The sequence below is a fragment of the Podarcis muralis genome, chromosome 3 (genome assembly GCF_964188315.1).
Source record: "Podarcis muralis chromosome 3, rPodMur119.hap1.1, whole genome shotgun sequence".
In the NCBI taxonomy this organism is placed as follows: domain Eukaryota; kingdom Metazoa; phylum Chordata; class Lepidosauria; order Squamata; family Lacertidae; genus Podarcis; species Podarcis muralis.
Window position 1 is genome coordinate 46,370,622 of NC_135657.1, and position 26,942 is coordinate 46,397,563.

The 26,942-nt window shown below is 40.2% G+C and overlaps 2 protein-coding genes across 3 annotated transcripts in view; one reads left to right on the forward strand and one right to left on the reverse strand.

Annotated features, from left to right (window-relative positions):
• TARBP1 (tRNA guanosine 2 -O-methyltransferase TARBP1) overlaps positions 1-22,677 on the forward strand; it is a 31,356-nt gene extending 8,679 nt beyond the window's left edge. The window contains exons 7-30 of the mRNA XM_028724045.2: positions 1,087-1,222; positions 1,306-1,402; positions 1,905-1,994; positions 2,189-2,324; positions 3,298-3,397; positions 4,436-4,611; positions 5,868-5,965; positions 7,136-7,297; positions 8,379-8,569; positions 9,071-9,323; positions 9,407-9,595; positions 11,203-11,402; positions 12,508-12,579; positions 13,352-13,472; positions 14,808-14,918; positions 15,307-15,456; positions 15,765-15,851; positions 16,866-17,062; positions 18,477-18,558; positions 19,855-20,026; positions 20,222-20,407; positions 20,833-20,957; positions 21,526-21,662; positions 22,338-22,677. Of these exons, the coding sequence (XP_028579878.2) occupies positions 1,087-1,222; positions 1,306-1,402; positions 1,905-1,994; positions 2,189-2,324; positions 3,298-3,397; positions 4,436-4,611; positions 5,868-5,965; positions 7,136-7,297; positions 8,379-8,569; positions 9,071-9,323; positions 9,407-9,595; positions 11,203-11,402; positions 12,508-12,579; positions 13,352-13,472; positions 14,808-14,918; positions 15,307-15,456; positions 15,765-15,851; positions 16,866-17,062; positions 18,477-18,558; positions 19,855-20,026; positions 20,222-20,407; positions 20,833-20,957; positions 21,526-21,662; positions 22,338-22,497 (3,428 nt within the window). The 3' untranslated portion in view covers positions 22,498-22,677. The remainder of the gene's footprint in view (positions 1-1,086; positions 1,223-1,305; positions 1,403-1,904; positions 1,995-2,188; positions 2,325-3,297; positions 3,398-4,435; positions 4,612-5,867; positions 5,966-7,135; positions 7,298-8,378; positions 8,570-9,070; positions 9,324-9,406; positions 9,596-11,202; positions 11,403-12,507; positions 12,580-13,351; positions 13,473-14,807; positions 14,919-15,306; positions 15,457-15,764; positions 15,852-16,865; positions 17,063-18,476; positions 18,559-19,854; positions 20,027-20,221; positions 20,408-20,832; positions 20,958-21,525; positions 21,663-22,337) is intronic.
• Positions 22,678-23,017: 340 nt separating this feature from the next.
• On the reverse strand, positions 23,018-25,857 carry COA6 (cytochrome c oxidase assembly factor 6). Of its 2 annotated transcripts, none has more exons than XM_028724051.2 (3): positions 25,771-25,857; positions 23,906-24,051; positions 23,018-23,378 (listed from the first exon to the last, which is right to left on the reverse strand). In XM_028724051.2, exons 1-3 carry the CDS (start codon positions 25,844-25,846, stop codon positions 23,283-23,285), a joined length of 318 nt encoding a protein of 105 aa, XP_028579884.1. In that variant the 5' UTR covers positions 25,847-25,857; the 3' UTR covers positions 23,018-23,282. The 2 variants fall into 2 exon arrangements, with proteins under 2 accessions (XP_028579884.1, XP_028579885.1); XM_028724052.2 differs by lacking the exon at positions 25,771-25,857 and adding an exon at positions 25,370-25,764.
• Between the last annotated feature and the right edge of the window lie 1,085 nt (positions 25,858-26,942).

The window sequence follows — 26,942 nt, forward strand, 5'->3', positions numbered from 1 at the left end:
TCCTTCCATTCTTCCTAACCTGACTGGAGAGAGGAGGTCCTGAAGGGACCTTTACTTTTTTTCTCATTTATTATATTGTTATCTCTTTGTCCAAAATATAGGGTGCCGTGTGTCTTTTCCCAGGCCTCATCTTACACTCCTAACAAGCCCATGAGAAACATTCGGCTGAGAGAGACTGATTGGCTCAAGGTCACCCAATGAGCTTTATTGCTGAGCTAGGATCCTTGATCCTAGTCATACACTCTAAGCACTGCCCTACATTGACTTTCCTTTAGTTATGCTTTCCATGGTGGTTGGGGTCAGAATCTGAGGGAGATGGTAAAAGCGTTTACACTCAGGAATCATTCACAGTGCACAGTAGGTTTGTGGTGTTCTTCTGCCCATGTAAGTCAGCATGTGTACAGTGTCATAATGCTGCTCTGTCCTGCACCTGCTATGTGTCGTACAGACAGCAACAATTTTGTGTGAGGGTTGCATTCCTGGCCCCTGTGCATGTTGGGGGAGCCTGTCCTACCCCGTTTCACTCTTTCCCCATTCCGCCCTTCTTCTGGGTCCAAAAGGACCTGCACGTTGGCAGTCATGCAGCAATTGGACGTGTGCAAAACGGTTACCGCCTGTACTACCATGTTTTTCTCTGCTGTCACGTACCTCTGAACCCGCAGTCAAACAAGCTGTTGAGGCTGGAATTAATGAAGAGATCATTTGGATTTAGGGAATGTAATTTATTTTCCCCCTTGGAAAAATGGCTTTCTGCTGCTGGGCTTACTTTTGGGGTTAGCATTGTTTTATGTTAGAATTTTAAAGCGTTAAAATCTAGATGTGGAAAATATGGAAACAATGAGGAGAGGCAGGACTGAGATGTGGAGATATGCTTCAGGGGTCCAGACTGTGGGGAGCTCTGAAAAATTAATAATTATAATTTGGTCTTTTTTATTTTAGTTTTTTATTTTTAACTGGATTATGATTGGATATATTAATTGGATGCTTTTTATTGGAAAATTAATAAAAATGTTTTTTTTTTAAAAAAAGCATTGTTTTATGTTAGATGATTTAACAAAAATCTTATTTTCCTTCCATTTTTTAAAGGTAGTTTTTTGTTAAAGTTTATACGGAAGATGAGCAATAGGCACTGGTGTGCTGTTCCAATTTTGTTTCTGTCCATGGCACTGGCAAATATTCCAGCATATAGAGTACTAGATACCGAAGGACTCCTAGCTCTGAGGTACCATTTTGAGTGTTGTTTGTGTGACTAGTCCTCAGTTCATTGTTTTAACTTTTCAAAGCATGTATCTTATCCATTTGCAGAGATGTCCTGCAGTGCACCATGATCACCCATCAGATTCTCCTACGGGGAGCTGCTCAGTGCTATCTTCTTAAAGCAGCTATACTCTTGACAGATGTAGTAAGTCTTCCTATTCTGAAATATAGTTGCACTGGAAAGGCATAAAATATAGCTGAGTACTTTTATAAAGCCTTAGTGGATAAAGCTTTTTGCTACTTCTTTGGATTAAAAGATACAGAATTTTAGAATCATTTGATTACCATTCTTAAATCTCAGGTGAAATGTTTTCCTCCTTTGCTTCATTTTTCTAGATGCCAAGTTTTCAGAAAACAAAGGCCATTGGCTTGGGCATTCTTAAACACACCATTGTGGCATTAAAATGCATGACTATCCTAAGTACTATATTAGACTTGCAATGACATCTTTGCATAGTGCACCTTGCACTTTGTTCTATTGGAACTGCTCTGCGTAGAACACTTGCATTGTGGTGCTTTGCTATTAAGCTTGAAGGAGTTTGGAGTAGGGAGAGATGTGTAACATTGCAAAATGATTAACACAACTCTGAACCTAAATATTGTTTTTCTTGGTTTCAAATGAATGTTACTTACATTTCTTTCCTTAGGAGAAAGTGTCCCTTTCAGATATTGCAAACTTCATTGTGTCTCTGAAACCAGAGGAGTCATTAGGCAGAGGGACTGTTTTGTGGACAATGGTGAGAGAAGTGAAAGCAAACTATTGTGAAATTGGTTAGTCATTATGGCATTTTAGATGTGTATTATTATGATTACGATTAAGCCTTTTGTGTTTCTATGCTATAAACTGCCCTGTGATCTTTGAATGCAGAGATGTATATAAATTTAACAAATAAAACAAAAATAAATAAAAAAATCATTTTGTTTTTCTTAGCTTTGTAATTGGTGGCATGTAAATGACAAGCACTTTCGAAAGCCTTTAAACTGCAATGTGCCTCAAGACAAAACTGCATTAAGTGTTTATGCACAATCCCTTGTGGAGGATTATCTGAAAACACCTATAGCCAATTGTAAGTAGTTTTATAAATATTATAAATAATACTGTTTATGTAAGCAATGAGCACATTTGCTAAATAGTTCCGTTCCTAAGGATTAAGGATTATTTAGTTCTGCATAAAAGTGTTTGGAACACTTGCTGGTTTATACATGATGTTGTTTTGAAGGTGGTGCTTTTTGAGGAGGGGTCGAAGATCAGAGATAGATTGCAATGTAATATATTTCTGCACACCTTACCAGTATCCCCAATATGCTGAAATCCTTTGTTTGTGGGTTTCACTGCCCTACTGCTGGGACAATGCCACCAAGTTTGCTTTTGTATAAAAGCTCTTTGCAAATATTTATAAAGACTCAGATTTGATGAAGTATATGCATCAAGAAAAGTAGCCGCTCATGCCTCCTAGCAAACCACTTTTGAATCCTAGAGGTGTTTGAAAAGCACTGGTGTGACATGCTGTTCAAAGCAAAAATGTCAAAAATCCCACTGTGTGTGCACAAGCCCTTCAGCATATATAAAGTAGCTCTTTTTTTCCTAGTCATTTTGTATTCATTTCCTGGGGTTTATCCCTCATTAAAATCACTAGGCATATTGTTCACTAATTTAACTGGTAATAGGATTTCCAAAGTCCTGGTAAATTATTAAAACGACTGAAGTTCACAAGCGCAATTCTTATCTCAGTTGCTTCTATGTTCTATTAACTAAAGAGTCTACTTCAAAGCATATCGTACAACAGCATTCATAAAAACAATCGGCTTCATTACTTATTTCATTTTATTTCTGTGCGTGACACTTCTGTCAGAGACTTTTGCTACAGAATGCATTATCTCAGCATGTGTTCTCTAGCAAAGCCCCTTACCATCGTTGATCCTTCTCCCTTTCCCTCCAGAATGACTTTGCTGGCACAGGAGAAGCCAGCGGTGCTGACTCGGGCCCCCAGACTGTGGGTGCTCTGCAACATTGTAAAAACTAGTATTATTTTTTTACAGCTGCAGAAGACTGCCTTATGCCTGACTGGTTTGAAGCTAAACTTGTTGCTACGATGATTCTGCTGACTGCAGATGTGGAAGAGATGAAACATGTATACAGGTAGATACCCTGTTTTTTTTGCATTTGCTTTGGATGTGGACCACAAGTCACTTGAGCAGGCTTTGTCCTATTAGCTTTAGTATATTACATCCAAGGAAAGGTTAGAGCTAAGTGGCATAATGTAAAGATTGTATATATATGAAATAGCACCAAAAAAATCTTTGGGTTCTTAAAACACTTTCTTAACAATGACATTTTAGTTCGTTGTAAATGAGCTGTTGGTCAGATTTGGTGTAAGGCAGCTCACAAATTGGCTTTAAGCACAGAGGTGTTTGCTTGAATGTTTTGTGGATTACCTTGCCTACATCTTGCATAGAAATTTATTGTTTCTTTTCAGCGTGTGTGGACAAAGTGATTTGTACAGATAATAACAAACTTTTGTGACACAGCCAGTGTATTCAGAGGTATTTCAGGAGCTTTGAGTTCAGAATTCCTATGAGCAACTGTGGATTGGTGAAGTGTTGACTTACTGTCTATTCATTGATTACTACTTAGAGGCTGGCACCATAAGGAAAAAAAATGACTTGATTGGGCATTTGTTTTTTAAGAGAATTGAAAGTGGTTTGGGAGACCACATTGCATGTGTTTCTTCTGTTCCGCTGTTGTCTATGGCCAAACAGGCTTTACAGATTTTCTAAATAATACAAGAGAGAATGAGAGAGACGGAGAGGGAGCCAAAAGTTGGTTATGTGTCCCCAGTACAAGCAGCTTTCTGTCTTTCAAACTGCCTTCAGCTATCAAAAAAAACCTCCTGTCATCTGTTACTAACCACTGTTGTGTTTTCCCAGAGTATAAACAAATGTTGGAACATTTTGTGTATTAAGTTTGGTTTATCCACTCTTTAAAAATAACTAAATAAACAGTGCCAGCACTGGGTGTTCAAATGTGACACCATTCCTGCTTGATAGCATACAATGTAGGCTGAGGTATGTTCTCCTGCTTTTTGCTCAGTTGGAAGGTGAATGCAGTTTATCTACCCAGAAGTCAGCAACACAGACAGTGGAATATGTTTCTCTTTTTAATGTTTGTTTCCTGTAGTGTCAATGGCAGCACAGAACGGATTGAGCTGAAGGCTCTCCTAAACCCTCTACTAGATGTCTTGATGAAACTTGGCACTAATCCCTACATCTCATCACTGAAAACCGATAAAAGCCTACAGCTGCTATTGAAGCTACTGCAGACTTGTTCAATCAAATGTTCCAGTCCACGAGTTGGTTAGTGGTATATTCAGTATGTTGCTCTTATGAATCTTGCCCCTCTAACTGGTGTAACAAAATTAGGCTAATAGACTCATCAATACAAATTGTAGTAAGTCGCTTTGAAACAGGAATTCACATTAAAAGCAAATGGCCGTATTAAAAATGTCCAGAATGCATCTAATAAGGAATTACTATAGTCTTAACAAACACCTAAATTCAGAGATAACTTGGATACCACAGGAAAAAAATAGGCATATTAAGCTACCGTGTGGTATACAGTTAGTGCTGATAGACCTGGTAATCTTTGTCCTGTTTTGCCTTATAAGTAGGGGTTCTATTTTTCTTCAGAATGAGGCATACAGAATGAAAAGTACTTCTAAAATTTAATTGTTGTTCTAAACATCTTTGTGGGTTTGATCAAGAGGTTTGGTAAAGGTGAAGGGGGCTGGTGGAAGTGCTTTGCTGCCCCATCCTCCCATCAGCAGGCCCCCAACATCCCCACCCCCACCCCAAAGTCCTTACTGAAGGTCCTGGGACCCTGCTGAATGGGCTGCCCTGTGGCACAGGAGGGTGGGGAGAAAGGGAGAAGTTACCTCTACTTTTCAGGGATCTCTCCCTACACCCGGCATCCCAGCCTCTGCCCCACATTCCGCCTCATTCAACAGGGACTCTTGTCCACAGGGAGAGGCTTTTCAGGGCAGCGGAGGAAGGGAGAGGGTGGAAAAGCTTGATTCTACCAGCCCCTTTCAGTATGCTTTATCTCTGGATTAATTCTTTTCAATTGCCATTAAAAATGGCCCCAAGAGCTGCCTTTAGAATGCCAGACATTTGGAAACTGGAGTGATCCATAATGCAGTCTACTTTTTTTTTAAGTAAAAGCATGCAATTTAGGGACTGTGAACTGTCATTTGGGGGGGGGGGCTGTCGTTTTGAATGATATATCCTATTATATGCTTTACCGTGGTAATTTCATTGTGTACTACATCACATGTGTATGATACTGTAAGCCTGCAACATTTAACTTGTGTGCATTCAGCTTTTACGCACATGGCAAAAACCCTAAACCCTAAATAAAAAGGGGCAGAAAGCAGGCAGGGTTCCTGGACTTTGGCAATCCTACTTGCCCTTGAACCCAGTGAGTTTTGGCTAGACACAATTTTGGTTTTAGGGGCAATCCCAGGAATTCAACCCCTGTGTAAGTTGCAGGATTACTGTTCAGCTTTGGGAATAATGGTACTACCAGTATTTTAATTAAATGTATCTTCATACAGATGGGATAATAGCATTTCTCCAGAATTCATTTATGACTGCCACAGAAAGTATTTTGGATTTTCTCCTCAGAAGACTTACAGCAAATGAATTAAATACCGTAAGTACTTAGTGTAAATATTGGCTTGGAATTATTATTATTTTAATTCAGAAGGGTAGCAATATTGTGAAAGTGTATTCATTTGGAATGTTCAGAAAAATATTTAAAAGAGAAATGCTTTGTCAACAAACATTGTGAAAAGCATTTACCAAAACAGATGTTTTAAAATGTCTCTCTAGCCATGTAAAAATATTTGAAACCAAATGCAAAAGTGCAGATCCGTCACACAGTTAAAATGAGTATGTTGGTTGACAAGTTATTGTGATGGAGGAGCTGGTGTAGTATTCACACTGGTTTTTAACTAAGGTTTAGTGTGTGGTGTGCAAACCAGGCCATTGAGGCTGTTAGATTAATGTGAAGCAGTTGCCTGTCATAACTCGAGCAGAATATGGGAATGGACATGGAGACCTTTTATTCTGTGACCTGCTTTCATGCTGCCTGCCCACACATTCGTGCATTCATGCCAGGCAGGGGGACGGAAGGACATTAGGGCTGTGTTAATGCTTTGAAGAGCTCTCTGCAGAACTAGAATGATTAGATCTGGATCTAATTAACCATTAACATAGTTTTGCATGCCCAAATGTATCTTATATCAGCAGGCTTCTGTGTCACATGGCAATCTGCTTTTGAAAAAGAGATTTGTTTGTTTGTTGGTTTGTCCATGGTGTGGCCTGGTGGCAAAATGCCAGTTAAAGAAAAGTCAAAAATTATACAGTGGTGCCTCGCAAGACGAAAATAATCTGTTCCGCGAGTCTCTTCGTCTAGCGGTTTTTTCGTCTTGCGAAGCAACCCTATTAGCGGCTTAGCGGATTAGCGCTATTAGCGGTTTAGCGGCTTAGCGGCTATTAAAGGCTTAGCGGCTAAAAGGCTCTTAGCGGCTTAGAAAAAGGGGGGAAAGCAAAAAAAATCGCAAGACTCGCAAGACGTTTCCGTCTTGTGAAGCAAGCCCATAGGGAAAATCGTCTTGTGAAGCGCATCGAAAAACGGAAAATCCTTTCGTCTAGCGGGTTTTTCATCTTGCAAGGCATTCGTCTTGCGGGGCACCACTGTACTGAGCATGTCTAAAGTAGCTACTTTGGAACTTGGCATTAATATTAAAGTAACTAATTGTGGAGACTGTATCTCCTAGGTATTATTTTAATTGACACCTGTAATAACATATCCCTTCAGATTTCAGATCTGCAGCGCTGTAATTTATATCTAGAAGTGTTGTCAGAGCTGATGAACATTTGCTCAGTCAATGGCTGGAAAAAAGGACCATCGATCTGCAGCTTCATCTCCTCTCTGATAAATACCTCTCTCTGCAGTGTTCAAGAGGAAAATAGTGAAAAGGTAATTTTGTCTTAAGTTGAGTCATAATGCTTAGGCACAGTGCACATATTTTCACAAAATACTCCTTTGTACTACTTTTGAAGGGAGAGGAGAGCAGCTTGGATTTAAAAATGTTGTGGCACTCTTCTGTTTACAGTAGAAAACCAGATACTCTAGATATGCCATAATAGATACAGATACATTTACCAGCTAATGTTTTCCAGTTTTCTGATGTGTAGTCTAAAAGTAATGAAAACAGACTGTGGTCAGATATCACAATTTTTAGTGCTGTATTGAAATAAGACCAGATCAGTTTATTAGGGCCAGGGTCCAAAGAGCCGTGAAACTGATTATGTGAGCCAAGTGCCCTTCATGTCTAATGGCAAATTGCTTTTGAAAGTGGGTGGGAAGTTTCAAAAAGAATTTGTGATGTCGCTTTGGCTCCAAACCAGTACAAAATACCTCAGTGTAGCTAGTGAAAAGGAATGTAAAGTGAGACTCACACACTTCTCTATTTGTGCTTTGATATCAAGAGTTTGGGCAATAGGTATAAAAAGAAGAAAACCTTGAAATAACAAGTGGCCATGTTTTCTGATAATCATCTTGTGTTAGATGGCTCACGTGGCAATTATACAAGTCCTTACAATTTGACATTAGAAGGAAATAGAGTCCCTGCCTAATTCCATACCCAGCCTGCTGCTTTCCTCCAACCCAAAGGCAACACCTTCCTTCAGGCCCAGTCTTCATATCCTACTTTCGCTGTACAGACCCTGTTCACATCCCTTTGTCTCAATCTTGTGTCTCCTCACAACATTAATCTATTCAAACCACCTGGCAGCTGAATATATGCTGGGGGAGGAAAAGGGGCTTCTCTTCATCTACCTCATTTGCTGAACAGCTACATATAAAATGTGTCACTTATTTGAGTTTTTTAAATTAAACTCTTTAATATATTTAAGAGTCAAAGGGTAATGCTCCTATATGGAACAGACCTTCAGGCTGGTATAATTACTTTTATTAATTTTTTAATGTTTATTTTTTCCATACTTTATAAGAACACATTGTAAGAGATTGAAAATTACCTGTGTAACTTCGCTTTCAGGAGGTAAAACTTGGGGAACAGATTCAGAAGGTAGTGAGTATGGCATCGCTAAGTGTGATTTGTGAAATTATTGATCAGAAGCCAGATCTTCAGCTTGAATCTCTCCCAGCTGTTGAAACCCTAAAAACAACTATTTCCTGTGCTCAACTTAACCATGTATTAAAGAAGCCTTGCAGTATGGAAAAAGATAGGTATTTGTGTTTTAAAATTTAACAAATTTTAATTGGAGAGAAATCTACTATTCTAACTTCTATCTGTTTTCTTAAATCCTACCTTTATATATATATATAAAAGCAGAATACCTTAAAGGCTTCTTTAGTCTTCTGCCATTCCTGTTCTAGATGTGTTCCTATTATCCCATTTCCTAATATGTAAGCATTTTACTCTTAGGATGTAGACTGCAATCCTAACCATGTCTATTCAGGAGTAAGTCCCATTGATTTATATGAAGTTTAATCCCAGGTAAGTGAGGTTAGGATTGCAGCCTTAGTTAAATTCTATGTGATCGTGAGCTTGGAAGTATGTTCCCAGTTATGTCTGTGGGGTTGTGCTGTTAATTAATTTTATTGGGTCTTGAGCTGTTGCTAGACATTAAATTTAGTCTATTCCTTTCCTTGGAGTACAATACAGCACATTTCTCTTTTTTAAAAAAAGCAAAGGTGAACTGAAATATTTTTCAACTTTTATTACAGTTATCTTGAAGAGCCAGCATCTCATCAAGGATGGGGAAAAATTGTAGCGTGTTATATACATGATCAGTGGGTTTGTCTTCATTTTGTTCTAAATAATTATCAAAAGCTTTCTAAGGACAAATATATAGAACACTTTTTGCCAGATGTTCAAAAATGCACAAGAATTTTACAGTCTGCGCTGGAAGCAGTGACAATTCTTCCTTCTGATCATATCTTACCTGTCTTTCATTCCATGAAAATAGTCGTTTCCAAGGTAAAGGGTTTAAAACAATGTATGAATTTATTACATGGCTTTATATTTTATGAAAAACTAAATGCTACTTCTTTTGTCTTTAGCTTATGGAATCCTCTGAATCTCTGTGCATAGAGGCTTTTGACTTAGCATGGAAAATTATATTTGCTCTTAGTAACACACAGCTGATCTTTTGGCCCAATCTAAAAGCTTTTGTTCAGTTTGTGTTTGATCCTGAAATTCTTGCTGCCGCAGCAAAGAACAAAAGTCAGGCATACACCAGGATAAAAGAGGTAAATGTTTTACATTTCTTGTTCTTCCTGCAATCTCTATTCTTGGCAGTTGTGTTCAGATTATCGTATCTCAGTTTGTTAACCTGAGGTGTGCACAAGTGTTCTGCTTCTGCACATAGCAGAATGGTTAAACTTGGAATCCCCTGGTTAACTGGGAAACTATTGTTACTAACACCGGAAGAAGCCTGAATCAAATCATTGTTTTAATTTGGTTTAATATCCTAGGTTGTTCTGGAGCTGGTAACCTAGTTTCCCAGTTCAGAGATTCTTCGATCAATTAGAGACTTTCTGATATAATGGCAGCTCATGTGAAAGGGCCCCGTGCCCAGGCAAAATCTTATGCTATCTTGTTTAAGAACTATGATTTTCAAAACTTGCTCATAATCTTTAATTGAGCTTTCCCCCAGGTCAGCTTGAAGCAAGTATATGGAAGCTTGGTTGCTGTTATTAACCACTAAATCTAGGGATGTAGCTCAGTAGTAAAGTATATGCTTTGCATGCAGAAGGTCATAGGTTCAATCCCTGGTATGGTTGGGAGAAACTCCTCCCTGAAACTACAAAAGCTGCTGCCACTCAGTGTAGACAGTATTGAGGAAGATGGACCAATGGTCTCACTTGGTAAAAGGCCACCTCCTAGGTACCTGTCAGGGAACTGCCATCAGCTCACAGGTGAGAGGTGGAAGGGCAGTTGTGTTACAGGAAGCCTCCGAAGATCTTGCAAAGCAGTTCTTCCTCTGGCGAGGAGGGACGCCCCGCCTCCAGTGGGGAAGGGGCGCAGGGATCAGAAGATGCTAGGGAGAGCCTCAACACCGAGCCTGAGCAAAGCGGAGGGGAGACAAGTCCCCCTTTGCCAGCGCCCACTCTGCGCGGTAGGTTTGGGCAAAGAGAGGGGAGGAGAAGGACAGGGGTCACATGACTGTTATGCTGGGGAAGGTACAAGGACTGCCCACTCCCAGATTCTGCTAGCGACTGAGCAGACATGGACTTGCTACACTCTGCACTGAAAATAGTTTTGTACAGATAATAAAGCCTGGAAAAGACAGGTTGGAGTCTTGCCTGTTTGCTCTCGAGCAACCACACCAGCACCTGACAGTACCTATGCAGAATATAAGCTGCCTCCCATCAGACTTGTGTAAAATGACAGCTAAGGATATAAACTATGTACGCTATACAGTCAAACCTCGGGTCCCGAACGCCGAAAACCAGGAAGTAAATCCTCCAGTTTTTGAACATTTTTCAGAAGCCAAACGTCCAGCGCGGCTTCCACTGAGTGCAGGAAGCTCCTGCAACCATTCGGAAGCTGCTCCTTGGTTGTCGAACATTTCGGAAGCCGAACACGCTTCTGGAACAGATTATGTTCAGTAACCGAGGTTTAACTGTATAACTACATAAACTATATATGCTTTTGTTTTACTTCAAATCCATGTTTCTTATACTTCTTAAAATGCAAGACAGTATATGAAAAAAATGTTACTTAAACAGTAGTATGCAAAATGTGAACTTTTAATGCTAACTTGCTTTTACAGAAGTACTCATTTGTACCCACTGAAACAAGACTTGCTTATTTTAAAATATGCTAAAACCGTTAAATGATTTCCCCCTTTAAGATCATATTTCAGATGATTGAAATGTCTTCAACAAGGACTGGCGTCTTTAATATGTTGTTGACTTACTGCTGTCAGTCTTGGCTATTTCCTACTTCCGATGACCTGAATGCTGTTGAAAAGGCTTTTTCAAATGCTAGCCATTACAGTGAACTTGTAGTAGAGGCCTGTTTATTTGGAACTGTTTTCAGGCGTGATCAAAGGTAAATACAAAAGCAATGTTACTTTTGTGTTGCACTTGGGAAATGTATTGCTGATTTATGTAATAATTTCCAGGGTTGGTTTTTGTTGTAGCAAAAATAACAAAGGGTTGTATCCAATGGTGTCTATACAGAAGGGGAGCAAAGTTTCACTTGAGCAATGGAGCGTCCCTTTCCTCTTCTACTGCCTCCAGCTCTCTGCATAACCCCAATACAGGCATACCTTGGTTTTCGAACAGCCTAATTCTTGAACATTTTGGCACCCGAAGAATTGAAACCTGGAAGTGATTGTTCCAGTTTTCGAACATTCTTTTGGAAGCTGAACATCTGATGGGGCTTCCACAGCTTCCGATTGGCTGCAGGAGCTTCCTGCAGCCAATCAGAAGCCGCGCTTTGGTTTTCGAACACGTTGGAAGTCAAACGGACTTCCGGAATGGATTCCATTCAACTTCTAAGGTATGACTGTATTGGCTCGAGGGTTTAGGGATCCTCCTCAGGAGATCTTGAGCCTAGAGGGAGAAGAGGAAGAGGATATCCTGTTGTGCAAGCAGGACTTCAAAGTGTCTTGTGTTATCTTAAAGATTACTACATTTATTATATATTATTTTGCATAGATCTGTACCACAAGACTTTTTGTTGTCCTTATGAATTTATCTATTTTTTAATTATTTTATTAAATGCAAAATGAAGCATAAACAAAATCCTCACAGGAAACAGGTTAGAAATATTGAAGCAGAGACAAAATGGGGGTCAGAGATATTAACAATACATACCAGACTTTTAATATAATAGAAATTATAACAAGTCTATAAAAATAAAAACATGGAGATGTTAACATGGAGAAATTAAGGAAATTTCTCAGGGTAGAGAACTACATTTCCAGCAAACCTTAGTTTCTGAAGCTCTGCACAAATTTCCTGCTTTATTGTATCATCCATGTATAGGCTGGGGGTGAAGGAGATTGTTATGATTATGATGTTTATGTTAATAATGCAGAACAAAGAAATTTCTCCCTTTTATGTGGATTTCTGATGGCTGGGAACCTTAAACTATAATAAGTAAATATTGAAAAAAAAATCTTTTTTCTTCTCCTTTTAAATACATCAAGACTCGTTCAGGAAGTATGTGCTTTTATAGAAAATCTTGGAGATGAATGTGCAGCAAATGTTGTTACAGAAAGGTCGGTATTTTGTCACCTGGTTTTATAATAGTTATAATCCACTGTATCTGTTCCATTCATAACATTCATCTCCCCACTTCTGTTTCTTCTGAATCATTGTTTCCTGAATTGTGCTTCAGAAAAAATTATCGAAACAGTAGGGTGCTAGGAAGTCATCATGAAAAAGAAAATAACAAGGAAACTGTGCTCTTACAAACATTATAGAGAACTGCACAACTAGTTTTGTTCATCCAATGGGATTCTGGGCTTGTGTGTTTTGAACAGCAGTCTTCCATGCTTTTGAAACTGAGGAGAGTTTCAAAAGTTGTTTGCCATTTGAAGATGGGAAGTGAAAAATCCTCCTAGGCATGTCCCAAGCCTTTTGTCACATGTGTAAAATAGCTCTTTAGATTTTGTTTCCATGATATGGTCAAACAGAGACAGCATGTTGAGCTAGGTAAATTCTTAATCTTGCTTTAAGAGCCACATTTGGCTCCCTAGCCTCAGATTCCTCATTCAATATATATGGCATAAATCATGCTGGATAGCTTCAACAAGATTAATTCCACAGTTTCAAACTTGATCCTGGTAGGGCATCTGCCTGTAAAAATGCAAGTGTTTGATTTATCCTAGCAGCCCAGCCAAATTAGAAGGGGGGGGGGCGGTCAATTATTGTGTCTCCCTTAAGTATATGTTTGCACCACTGAAATATAAAGCTGAAATGGGGAGTGACTCATGCAAAAAAAGGGAGCACACGGTCTGAGGAATAAAAAAGTAATATATTGTATTACAGTACGAACAGGGATGACCATTATGTGAGAGTTTGCGCCATCAAATTTCTGTGCTTGCTGGATGAGACAAATACATTGCACAAGAAGTTTATAGAAGACTTTGTGATGAAACTACTTGATAGGGTAGGTATCTGTTTATGGTGCTTTGTGCATATGTCTTGGCTTTGACAATTGGACTGCTCTGGTTGCTGGGGACATAGCAGCCCCCTACCCTCACAGAGGTTATTTCCATACTGCTACTATTTTGTGGCAATCGTGCCCTTCATTTCTTTGCTTGCTTTGCTGTCATTGTAGCTTGTAATAAAGATAAGATGGAAAATGATGGAAAATAATGGATGGAAAATGTGAAAGCCTGGGATGTGTGAGTGAAGCAGCTTATCCAAAAGTTGCTGCTTATATGACACCTATTACCGTATTTTTCGCCCTATAGGACGCACTTTTTCCCCTTCAAAAATGAAGGGGAAATGTGTGTGCGTCCTATGGAGCGAAGACGCCATAGCCCCGCGACCCTCTCCCGGCTGGAGAGGTGACACGTGGCTATGGCAGGAGCCTCTTTAGCCGCGCGCCACCTCTCCAGCCGGGAGAGCGCATGCGGGGCTAAAGAAGCCATAGCTCCGTGACCCTCTCCCAGCTGGAGAGGTGATGCACGACTATGGCAGCAGCCTCTCCGCTGCGTGCCTTTCCGCTGCTCCCCGACCTGGTGGGCTTCCCCCCACCAGCCCCAAAAAGCAGGTCAAAAGGAACCTGAAGCCTGGAGAGCGAGAGGGGTCGGTGCGCACTGACCCCTCTCGCTCTCCAGGCTTCCAAGGTAGCCGCCTGAAGGCGACTGAACGCACTTTAAATGGCACCTTGTTTTAGAAGGGGAAAACAAGAGGGGGGGGGAATTCTCCCCCTCTCTGTGCAGCGCCTCCTGCCGCTTCGCTGAAGGGGCACTGGGCAGAGAGGGGGAGATTTTTTTTTCTTGTTCTCCCCCCTCTAAAACAAGGTGCGTCCTATTGTCCGGTGCGTCCTATAGAGCGAAAAATACGGTAATCATGGGGCAAGATATACAGCAGCATTGTGTTAGCTGCTTCAGAATATGTAAGATTGCTCCTGAAGAAGGAACCAGTTCCAAAACTAGATTGAGCTACCCTAAACTTGAATAGTTGTCGCTTTTGAGAACCAAAACTCCTTTTTGCATTCTGTGTATACTGTAGGTATCTACAGCATTCAAATCCAGGATCTATTTCTGCAGCTAGAGTACTGTCATCTTTATGAGAGTTGTGTACAGGGTCTTCCTTACTTGTGAATCGCTGCATTCAGTGATCTTTCATCCAGCTTGGAGGTGCTAGGAAGAAGTATCCTGCATCTGCTGTCCCTTTGACCTAGACTCTCCCTTGTGATTAACCTTTTCAACCAGAACTGAAAGAAACTAAAGTACCAAAGCATTCAGCTTGAGCAAATTTATATTCTCTGCAGGGTGAACTCATGTCCAAATCAAAAAACCGCTATTATGTGAACTCCTTACAACACAGAATTAAAAATCGACTGTGGCAGACATTGCTAGTTCTGTTTCCAAAACTTCATGAGGTACTGTTTTTCACAGCATTTGTTTTTATTACTTATTTTATTACTTATGAAGGGAAAGTTAATTAATAAAACAGCTTTTTTATTTATAAAATGGGGTGCATAGTACCACAAGTATGTAAGACTTCCTTCCAGCATATAATTCCCCTAAGAAGAATTGCTTAGATTTAAGACGGTAGGTTGCTTTTGTGGCGGTACTATTAGTTTTCTTAATTGACTGGCTAAATTGAAATGATTAATTTGCTCTTTTACTGCTTTTTACTTTTTTTGTTTGTTGTCTGTTTTGAAAGAAAACCCTTTTAAAACCCTAGGAAGGAAAGAGTTTTGTGTGTGTGTGATTGATGAAGTAGCTTTACAATATAATTGATTTCATACCTGTTATTTTATCTAGGATATTTTAACAAGAACTATTGACAGGATTCTACAAGCTGGACATAGTAATAATCAAGCATCAGTAAAGTACTTAATAGAATGGAATATCATATTGATTCTACATAAGTTTCCTCATTTTCTTCAAAAGTTCTGGGATTGTTTTAACTATGTGAGTAGTAAGGTATTTAGTTGTTCAATTGTGAATAAATCATATATGTTTTTATTGAGTCCTCAAGTACTTTTCAAGTATAATTTTGTTTTTCTTAAATGGATTCCAGGGACAGGGGTAACATTTACCATTGAATATATTGATGTTGATAATATATGTAATAATTTGTTAAAGCAGTTAAGCCGCTGTAATATGCAGGCATGAATGACTGTTTCTGGGTTCAAATTTGGTTGATAAGCTGTAATTAAACTATAAGGAACTACATGCATTGGGAAACCTTGATACTAACACATGGCTTATTTTTCCAGGGTGAAGACCAGCTTAAAACGAGCATTTGCACATTTTTAGCAGTGATGTCACATTTTGACGTAATTCTCCAAAATATATCTGAGAAGGTACATTTTTTTGGTTGAAACTAAGAAATGGGGTGTAGGGAACAAATAATAATAATCCGCTAACTATATCTTGTTGAGGTTACTGCAATGTGTTTTACGGGGCTGCCTTTCAAGACCACTCAGAAACTTTAAAGACCAAGGCCTATCTACTTCAAACCAGTGGCAAACCACTGTATAGCAATTACAAGCCAACTAGCAGGGTATGAGTGCAGTAGCTGTCTCTCCTGCTGTTAATCCCTTAGCACAGGCATAGGCAAAGTCAGCCCTCCAGATGTTTTGGGACTACAACTCCCATCATCCCCAGCTAATAGGACCAGTGGTCAGGGATGATGGGAATTGTAGTTTCAAAACATCTGGAGGGCCGAGTTTGCCTATGCCTGCCCTAGCAGCTGGTATTCAGAGATATGCTGCCCCTGATTCTGGAGGTAGAATATGGTTATCATGACTAGTAGCTGCTGATAGCTCTGTCCTCCATTAATTCGTCTAATCCCCTTTTAAAGCCATCTATATTGGTGACCATCACATCTTGTGGTAGCAAATCCCATAGTTCAGCTATATGCTGTGAAGTAGTACTTCATTTTGTCCATTCAACTTAATTAGATGACCTGGGTTCAGGTATTTTGAGAAAAGGAGAAAAACCTTTCTGTATCCATTTCCTCCACACCTTACTCATCTTACCCCTCCTGGCATAATAATAATATTTTTTATTGTTTATTTAAATTAATTTACATTTGCAGAGTTATATGTTGGTTTATAATGCTGCAAGTTAGCTAAGAGTTGAAGGCTATGCATAGAAGAATAATTTTATATGGACTAAAAGCTGGAGTAAATCTTATGTTTTGATGTAGTTCTTGATAAAACTTTAGTTGAACTTCCTGCTCATTGCCGTGTCAATTTAAAATTGTTTCACATTAGGAATTAGATGAGTTATAGTTATATGACTTCTTACATATAGTTGTATTACTTCTTACAAAAAATGTATGAACTACTAAAGGAATGCCTTTCTCCCTCTAGACACCAGCCTTAAAGAAAGCCCTCGTCGTTGTTCTACAGTGGTGCTTCCATCACAATTTCAGTGTTCGACTGTATGCTTTAATTGCCCTTAAGAAAATTTGGGGAATGTGCAAAGCATTGTGTGTGGAAGATTTTGAAGCTTTAGCTCCAGTTATTGAATGTAGTCTCAATCAAGCAGAAAGCATGCATGGAACAGGGTTAGTAGCACATAATTCTTTTAAAATACTGCTATGAAACTAGTGATGCTCCAAAGTGAAAACACTTTCTAGACCACTTACGGATGAATCTAATTTTCTCAAGGAGCACTTTGTTATACCCATAGTTGTGTTGTCTCATCTGAACAAGGTAGAACATTTTAAAATAAACCAAATTCAGCAGGAAAAGATAAAGTGAAATTATGAAAAATGTATGGGGATTTCTTTTTCATCAGAAGCATACCTGGCCTGTGAAACAGAAAACTAGACTGCTTGTCTCTTGAATTTTAATAAACTGACTTGCACTCCACTTATTTGAATATAGGTCAATCACTTCCATATTATTATTGATGGATTAGATAGAAGATACTGGTGGTTTGTGGAGTAAAAGGGAGAGACCAATAGTGTGGCAATTTGTTTATTCTTTGGGAGACTGTGAGGTTAAATTGATCTGAAAGTGCTGCATTAATATATGACTTAATGTCTGGAAGAATGTTGAGTGGTGAACCAAATAAGGCAGGTAATAACAGTGTAGGTGTATAAAGTAGGATTGCTCTTGTATAGTTCATTGTATAAAAACACAAATCATAATGAAATCCTAAGCAGTTTTACTCAGAAGAAAGTCCCATAGAGTTCAGTGGATCTTACTCTTGAGGTGATTATGCTTAGAATTGCAACTTTGAACTATGCCCGGTCTGGGGAAGAAGGTTTAATCCTTTGAATATAGTTCATTATTATTATTATAACCTGGCCAGAGCCTCTGAAATGGGACAAGTTAAAGATCTAAATTTGATAACTAATATATATATATTATATATATATATGCTGTGATTCACAGACCCACAAATGAGTTTTCCCAGCTGTTTGTTCTGTAGCCGCTTCCACTGCCAAATCGTGGAACTACTGTTTAAATTCCATAAAAAGCAGCTGCAATATGTAATTTGCCCCAAGTGTTCAGCACAGAAAAGGGCTGGAAGAATTGTGATGCGTATTGCTTAAAACAATGAGTTTTAACAATAAATCAATGAGTCGCAGCCATAGAATCTAACTCACAGATATGTGTATGCTCAAATGTGATTTATTCAGTGGAGAGACCTCAGCTTAGTGTGAAAGGAAACCATGTGGAGCTCTTTTAGTGCTTCTGCACCACAAAGAAATTCCCTTGATCGAGGCGATGTTGCGTAATACCTCATAATTACCCTTGTGTGCTTACTAGTTGGAAAGTGACCAAATCGTAATAGAAAAGAAGAATTATGCTGCAGTCCTTACCCAACTTATCTGGGAGTAAGCCCCATTGAATTAAATAGGACTTACTTCTGAATATACATGGTTAGGATTGCCTTTTGGTAACCTTCTAAAAAGAGGCTTATTGAGACATTTTCTTGTCGTACATCATAATATTATCCTTACAATGCAGGAATGCTAAAAAGAATTGGCAGCGCATCCAAAAACACTTTTTCTTTGAAAACTTTCATCCACTTAAGGATTACTGTGTTGAGGTAAGTATATAAATATTCAGTGGTTTGTTTATTTGTTTTTTAAAAAAAACAATCTTAGATCTGTCTAATTGATGACACTGCTAGTGTGATCAAGGAGACATGGCTTCAAATTTCCACTCATTCAAGAAACTAACTGGATGACCTGGGGTCATTAAGCAAAGGCATTTGTGTGTGTGTGTGTGCTGAAAACATCAAACTCACTGCCAAAGTCATCCTAATTCTGCACCATATTGTTTTTATATGTGTGCTTACTTTGCCTAATGTACAGTTCAGTCCTGTGCATGTCTTCACAGGCATGAGCCCCATTGTTCTCAACAGGACCTACTTCCAGATAATACATGATTGCTTCCTTATTCAGCTTTTGCTACAGGACCCTTAAATCACACACCCCAGATATTTGGAAATTCACTAAACCCCTTCTGTTTCTTGAAATTTTATCCAATATTGTACACATTCATAAAAGCTAGAAACAGACATTAAATAAGAAAATGAAAGTCCAGGGTCTGAATTTCACAGATGCAACCTCAGGATGTATGCAACCCTGAACCTCATATAGAAGCGTGTGCTTTGAGAAATGACTACTTACTTGGAACATGTCTTATTTTATGGATTGCCATTATGCAGTTAGAGAAGGTGGGCAGAGCAGTTCAATTAGGGTGGAGAATTTATGGTGGAAGAACCACCAAATCCAGAGTCCTCCTGACCAGGGTGGAAAGGCACGAAGTACACCGACTCCTGGTATTTTCCCTCCAATGTCAGGGGAGTGGGAAGGTTTTGGATACGGCAGATCTTCTTAATATACCCATAGGATGTCCATTTTATCTCCCTACTGTCATTGCAGGTGGGGTTGTACTCTAAATATGCTTGCCTTCCATTAAAGTCAATGAGATTTAAGCCCAGTCATACCTTGGAAGTTGAACGGAATCCATTCCGGAAGTCTGTTCAACTTCCCAAACGTTGGAAAACCAAAGCGCTGCTTCTGATTGGCTGCAGGAAGCTCCTGCAGCCAATCAGAAGCCGCGGAAGCCCTGTTGAACGTTCGACTTCCGAAAGAACATTCACAAACCGGAACACTCACTTCCGGGTTTCGATCGTTTGGAAGCTGATTTGTTCGGGAGCCAAGGCATTCAAGATCCAAGGTACGACTGTACACTGAAATATCAGTAGGACAGACCGAACCATCATTTCCCCCCCTCTTATTATAATGGGGCACTAATGCTTCACTTTGACTGGTTCATGACTAATATACTTCGGCATTTTCAGTGCTAGTTCAATTTTCCAAATATTATTTTTCAGACAATATTTTACACCTTGCCACAGCTTTCAGAAATTGCAGAAGAGGAATTGATTTCTCTATCTAAATTTAAAGCATTCACAGACATCCCACTGAGCTCAACATTTCCATTCTCTCATTCTCGAACTTCACTTCTTGATCTGAAGCAGTGTGACTGGTCTCAGCAAGATTTGGGTAAATAACTAGTGCTGGCTTAAATAGTCACGTATATTTTATATACTTCTTTTAAAATTAATTGTGCAGTATTTTAACAACACAAAATGTTAAATGGTTATGAAGAATATTGTCTGCCCTCAGTATTTAATTTCTAATATGCTAGGATTCTCAGCAGAGTTTGTTGCATTCAGGTAACTAAATATTCAATCTTAGGTTTGAGTTCAGCTGAATCAAGCAGTCAAAGGCAATGGACAGATGTTCAAAAAAAGATAATTCCTTGGAAGGACAGTACTCCTGATCTGGAGCTTGTGTTTCAAGATCGGGCTACTAAACTTGGAAAAGCAAACAATAAACTGATTGTAGTGGCTTCGCTCATTGATAAACCTACCAATTTAGGAGGTAAGATCTTACCCACTTGAAACTACTAGTACTTGAAAGTATGTTGTGTGACTTACATTTTTTTTAAAGCAAACTTTATATATTCAACCTCTATATATAAAGGATTTCCAATAGAAATTGCATTTAATCATCAAACTACAGCACAAAAGAGAAGTGTCTTTCACTTTTTTTCCTGACTTTCCCCCCTGACATTACCATAAATTAGTGTACTTTAGCTACTTGTAGTAATTAGTTGTTTGCGGGGCCATGTTATAGGCCGATGAGGATGCTTAGTTTAAGATCTTTAAGGGAAGGGTGAGTCATGCTATTGTATTTTTGTATAGCCTGATAGACTCACCATGAATGCCCTTCTTCAGCATCTAAGTGCGCCATTCAGTTAATGAAATGTGACTCATATTAAATGAAAGTGTTCTGCTTCTATGTAGGCTTGTGTCGTACATGTGAAATATTTGGGGTGTCGGCCCTCATTGTTGGCAGCCTTCATTATATAAATGACAAGCAATTTCAGTACCTCAGTGTTTCTGCTGAACAATGGCTTTCCCTTATTGAGGTGAGTAAAGAGTATATTACTTGTAAACTACTTAAACGTAACTTAACTTGCCTCAGTTTTTCATGAATGGGCTTGCCTAACACTGTATGGGATTAAAATTCTTTATGCTAGTGTTGAAGTGTTATGCATTAGTCTGCTACCTTTACAACTCTTTCCTGTGATTGACTGGGTTAAGCCTCTGGCTGTTTTACTACAGTTACTTTGACATTTCTTTGATTTCAATGGGAACGTTAAGCATGTGTGTTCCTGAATATATCTCTGGCTAGCATTGCTGGAGTGTGGGCTATTGTCTTCATTGCTTGTTTGTGGCATTTCTGGAGGCATCTGGCTGTCAGTTGGAAACGAATTGCTGCACTAGATGGATTCCCAACCTGATCCCTGCTTTTTTTGTTTGGCTTTATGAATCTTATAAAGATACTATATCGGTCCACATGATGTTAGCCTTTCAGCTGATCAAAATCTGACATGTTTTGACTGATACAGCTATTTTGTACTGTATATTAATAGAGGTCTGCATTCAAACATTTCTATACTAATCTCATTTTTAAAAAAATAAATAAATGTGCAGGTAAAGCCATTCCAGCTTGCTGATTATTTGGAGCAGAAGAAAATGGAAGGCTACACTATAATAGGTGTAGAGCAAACGGCTAAAAGTTGTGATCTGACAGAATATTGTTTTCCAGAGAAATCCCTCTTGCTGCTGGGGTAAATAAAAAAAAAAAAACTTTTTAAATATAACATGATTCTAAATAATTTTTTGGTAGTGGAAGCTGAGAATTGTAGAGTTTGAGGGAAATGAAAAGATCAGCTATAATTGTTGTTCCCATTTACTGTAGTGGCTGAATAGGACTAGAATAGAAATATATGAAGGCCTCAACCACCCAACTGTCCATCATTGTAGTTTTATTTCTGATGGTCCCCTGGTGTAGAACTCACTCATTCCAGAGATTTTTGTCCTCCCCATTCAACAGGGCTGTAGGCTTATTTTTCATGTGCTTGAAATGGATGTAAAACAGTGACACATCAGCTAATTACACCATATAATAGCACTGAGCACTATTTTTAGGGAATGAGGCAGGAGTCTCACTCCCTAAAAACTGCACTTGATCTGTCTTAAAAGCAATATTAGTTATGAAAGGGGACTGAGGAAATGTTATCACTGTATCACAGTGCTGTCTTCTCTACTAAATATATGATTAACATTATCTGACCCAGTAGCAGCAGTGGCTCCTCAGGCAGGGTCTTGTTACCCAGTATCATCTTATTTTGATACTTATTTTGATTAAACCTGGGTCTTTTTGCATGCTGAGTAGATGTTCTCGGACTGAACTGCATCCCCTCTGCTAACTGTGGTACATGTTTGTGTGCTTTTCTGGTCAGAAATGAGCATGAGGGAATCCCCGCAAATCTGATTCAGCAGTTGGACACCTGTGTAGAAATTCCTCAGCAAGGAGTTATCCGGTCACTTAATGTCCATGTAAGTGGAGCTCTGCTCATTTGGGAATATATAAGGCAACAGATCGTCAAGGGAAAAGAATGAAGATAAATACATGAATCTTGTCAAAGCTGTTGCTGACGGTGCTAAGAAATTCATGGAGTAGAGATACTGCACAAAAGATTAAGTTTTGTATTTTGCATGCCTTCATTTTTTAAAAGAACTCAAATGCCTTAAACCATGACTGTATTGAAATATTCATTGATGATAAATATTCTTTCAGTATGCAAGTTTCTTGGTGTAGATTATGTTGCTGAAAAAATCTCTTTATATTCTTCTTAGGTGGGTTCCAAATGACCATTTTGTAGCAGGGTGGCAACTCAAGTTTGTGGGTTCCCTTCAACCATACACAGAGCTGCTGGGGCAATGCTTCTATTTTATCAAATTAATATGCAAACAGACTCAATGTGTACACTGGCATGACTGCACAATAACTAGCATTTGGCTAATTTGATTTATTCACTTGTGAAGATCGTCTATCAAAATGGATGTAAGCGTTCTATTAATACAAAGGAAAGTACTTGAAAGAAGAAACTGGTAATGAACTCACAATGTAACATTTGAGTAGATACAGTGCACCACTTTGCCCTTTATTGGTAGTAGCAACTTCAGTGAGGTGCGGTTGGGAGCCTCTTCTCTTCACCATGCACTTCAAAGTACATAGGGGCTAGGAGCCTTCACACCGATGCCAGATAAACAAGTATAGCTTTTGAAATTATTCATAGGCCATCACTGTCCTTTACTGATACTGACACTTTTAAGTATCACTCAAGTGCTCTTCTTCTGCAAGCTCCTTTGTCGTGGCTGTATTTATAAAAGCTGATGAGTAGCTATGACTTCTCAGTTGTCTCTGAAGGCTGAAATTCTCCTGCTTCCAACTTTGCTTTATATTTTAGATAATCTCTTCTTCTATCAAAATATTTAACCTGTTTTGAACAAGATCGCTGTTAGAAAATGAGATTGACACAGTAAAATTCTAGTGTAATGAAAACAGGAAGGACCTCTTTTCGATTGCAGCATTTCAGATCTGGATATGTAACCATGTTAATCTACTCTGAACATTTCAGGGTCCTCAACTCCCTTAAGGGAGAATTCTCCCCTAGTTCTATTACCAAACAGTTCTAATGTCTTCTTACAGTGAAATGTGGGGTGCCACAATCAACCCTACCTAATTGGTCAGGCAGATATCTCTGAGATGCTCACACAACCCTTGAGGTATTTGATACAGAACACTACAATTTACATCCCTATCAGTGCTATGCCAGTTTATAGGGTTTATCTCATTGCTGGCAAAGACAAGTACATACTGGAAACCTAGGAAGCCACCTTACAAGAGTCAGACATAGCCTAATATTGTCTACAGTGACTGGAAGCAGCTCTTCAGGGTTTCAGACAGGAAGTCTTTCTCAGTCCTATCAGAACTATTGGGGGGGGGGGAATTTGTGCTGCTTACCCACTGTTGTGGACACACATTTTCAAAAGAGCACCTAAGTTTCTCACACTTTGATGCCTCTTCCATATTATCATCTAAGCACTTCCAATACTCATCCCGAGCTCCCCAGCAAGCCTTCCTTTCCTTCATTGATGGAGCTGTCATTTCTGTCACAAGAAACAAAAGATCACTGTTATTCTTGAACTACTTGGCATAACTTAACAAGTCACCATCCAATCCTACACTTTATTGAACCTAAACTGTTTTTACTTGAGTCTAACATTGAATGTAAAATGTTTTAAGTGGTTTTTTTTAAGTATTTTGAAAGGCACTGTATTTATAAAGGCACTGTATTCATAAGGGGGCAATCATAGCTGGGAAGCCTGATGCTTTGTATGTAGCCTGTCAACACTGTTACAGTTACAAGAAAGTAGTTAAAGGCCCATGTCAGCTATCTGAAGTATAACTGTGAACAGCTAAAATAGGGGTGGTTAACCAGCAGCCCCCCAGGGGTTGTTGGACTGCCAACTCCCATCATCCTTGACCATGGTGGGGGCTGATAGGAGCAGTAATCTATCAAAAATTAGCTGCCCCGCCCTGTAGCATATAGCAGATGATCCTGACAGTAATTGCCCGAAAGCACTGTCACAGCCTTGTCCAGTCAATGTGGTCTGGTGGTCAGTGGAGACAGAAGAACCTAGAAAGAGTTTGAAGAGCTGAAATCTCTTTGCCATATCCAGCAATAAGTGTCTTCATATTTTAAGAGAGCAATTCTTGACCAGGATTCAGGTGATTTAAATTCAGGCACAGCCTGCTTTATTGAGCTTTGCTTTACCATACTTTGCATATATTGCCCTTATATATAAGGACATTGGTGCAACTGCTGGCAGCCCTTACCTGCCACCACCTCTTCTGGTCACAGGAGTGGAGCTCACTAGGGTTAGAGTTGGCTTTTTTCTAGCATGTAAAGCATTGTTCGACTCATGTCCTGCTTTTGGGCCAATGAGAAATCAAGACACGGGACTAGATGGGCCATCTGTCTGATCCAGCAGGCGCTTATGTTTTGGGAACCTTTGGAGAGGGTGCAATTGTGTGGGCCACAATCTGCCTTACTATTACATAAATATACTGAGATTCCAGGGTTGGCATTGTTTGGTTCACAGCAGAGTCTAAAGCCCAGAGATTTTAACTGTAGTAAAACAAACTGCCACACCTTATGTTTAAGGGGGCACCATTTCATAAGCTCTCCGGAACGAGATCTTCTTAAAAGCAGACAACAATGTCTACAGTGCACTGTTACTTAGCATTTCAAGAACACTAACACCATGTAAGACTGGTTCATCGTACAAAACTGTACTGAACACTAGAAACCCTACAGTTTGCCACCTGCATTGGGCACATAAAATAATCCCAGGTTGTCAGATGAAGAGTTTTAAGAAGCCCCCAAAAACATTGTATTGCTGGGCCACATTGCACGCGACCAACCTGAGCTGCTGAACTCGGGGCTAAAGAACGGGGCTCCCCAGGACACCTATCCCGAAAGTCCAGTTTCTGCCGTGAGTCGCCGAAAGGAGAGCGCGCGGTCTCTCCCGCCGTTTCCCTCCCCGCAGAGCCGCCTGCAGGGAAGGCGCCGCGTGACCGAGTCCCGCGCCCTCGCCGCGGCTGGAGAGCGGTGCCAAGTGGGCACAAGGCAGGGGAAGCGCGCGGAGGAGGCTCTTGGGAGTCACCTCCTACTCTCCACCCGCAGAAGGGCTGAGAAGGGTCTCCCCGCCTTCTCGCGCTCAGAAGGCTCTCTCCGCCCGACAGAAGCGGCCGCTCCTCTGCGGGAAGCCAGGCTCCCGACCTCCAGACAAGGTGAGGATTCTACACCCGCCGCCCTCACTTACCCGCCGCACTTCCGGCTGAGCTTGAAAAGCCCGGATGTTCATCCAGGTGACGAACGCACACACACCGGAAGCGCATGCGCAGTTAACATGGAGCGCCTGAGCTGATTATGACAACGCGGAGGCGGAGAAGAGAGGGTCTCTCTCTCCGCCTGCTGCGTTATTGGCTGCGCGTGCGCACTTACGCAGCTTGCTTGGCGGCTTTGTTGCTAGGCTACTGCCCGGCCCCCTTCAGTGCTGCTCTGCGGGCGGGAAAACAAATGGGCTCAGAATGAAGCCCTGGCACAGAGCAGTGACCTAAGAGTCATGAATTGCAGTTGCGTTTCGTGCGCCCGCCCCACAGGTTTGGAAGTTCTAATTTAGCCGTTAATATTCTGGTGCTTTCGAATAAATGACAAGAATATAATTCGGCAATCGAAAATCTTCAAAATTGCCACCATGTATTTTTTTAAGTTTCAGTGTTAAAGCAGCGGCGTCTGCATTAGCAGGTGGGGCTTTTTTGAGGATGGAAGCGGACCAATTAAATTGACATTTGCAGCTGATTTTGATAGCAAACGGACGGGACTGTCCTTACGCCACTTTGGCACCCGCCGTGCTCGCAATTGTGCTGCCCGTGAAATTCCAGTTAAAAAAAAAAACCCTTCCTGGTGTGTGGTGAACTATACGCGCTTTTCGAAGTCACGACAGGTCAGAATTTGTTAAGAGACGAGGAACAGAAGCGGAGACTTCGGGAGGCTCCGAAGGGTCAGCCTCCCTTTGTCGCGCAAGGGCTGCCTGCCGCCACCATCCGAGCAGGGATTCTGTAGGAGGTTTTTGCTTTGTAGTTGTCAGGTCACCTCAGAGACGAGGCCCCAAACGGCTGCAAAACGGAACAACTTTATTAATTCCTCCTGATTTAGCAGCAGCGCTGGCGGCTTCAGTTTGGACGCAGCGCCGCCTATGGTTGATCTAGCAACACAGGAGCCCAGACTTCCCATATTCTGACAGTTTAAGGAGGGCAAAGTGTCCAGCTTGGTGGCTTGAGAGTTGCATTTCATCTCTGAGAAAAGCATTCTTGGACCTCAGGAACCGAGGAGTTCCGGGCTACACCTTGAAGGACCAATGATGGGGAAGTTCCTCTCAGAAAAACAGCTACTTCCCCAGGTCTGAGTAGATTTTCTCAATTCAGTCACAGC

Excerpts from the sequence above, each read along its gene's own strand:
- COA6 (XM_028724051.2), bottom strand. The coding sequence starts at position 25,846 with ATGCGCTTCCGGTGTGTGTGCGTTCGTCACCTGGATGAACATCCGGGC. Across the intron at positions 24,052-25,770 it reads CTCAGCCGGAAGTGCGGCGG|AAATGACAGCTCCATCAATG; the intron begins GTAAGTGAGGGC and ends TTCTTGTGACAG. Across the intron at positions 23,379-23,905 it reads ATGTGTGTCCACAACAGTGG|GTTAAATATTTTGATAGAAG; the intron begins GTAAGCAGCACA and ends TGTTCAAAACAG.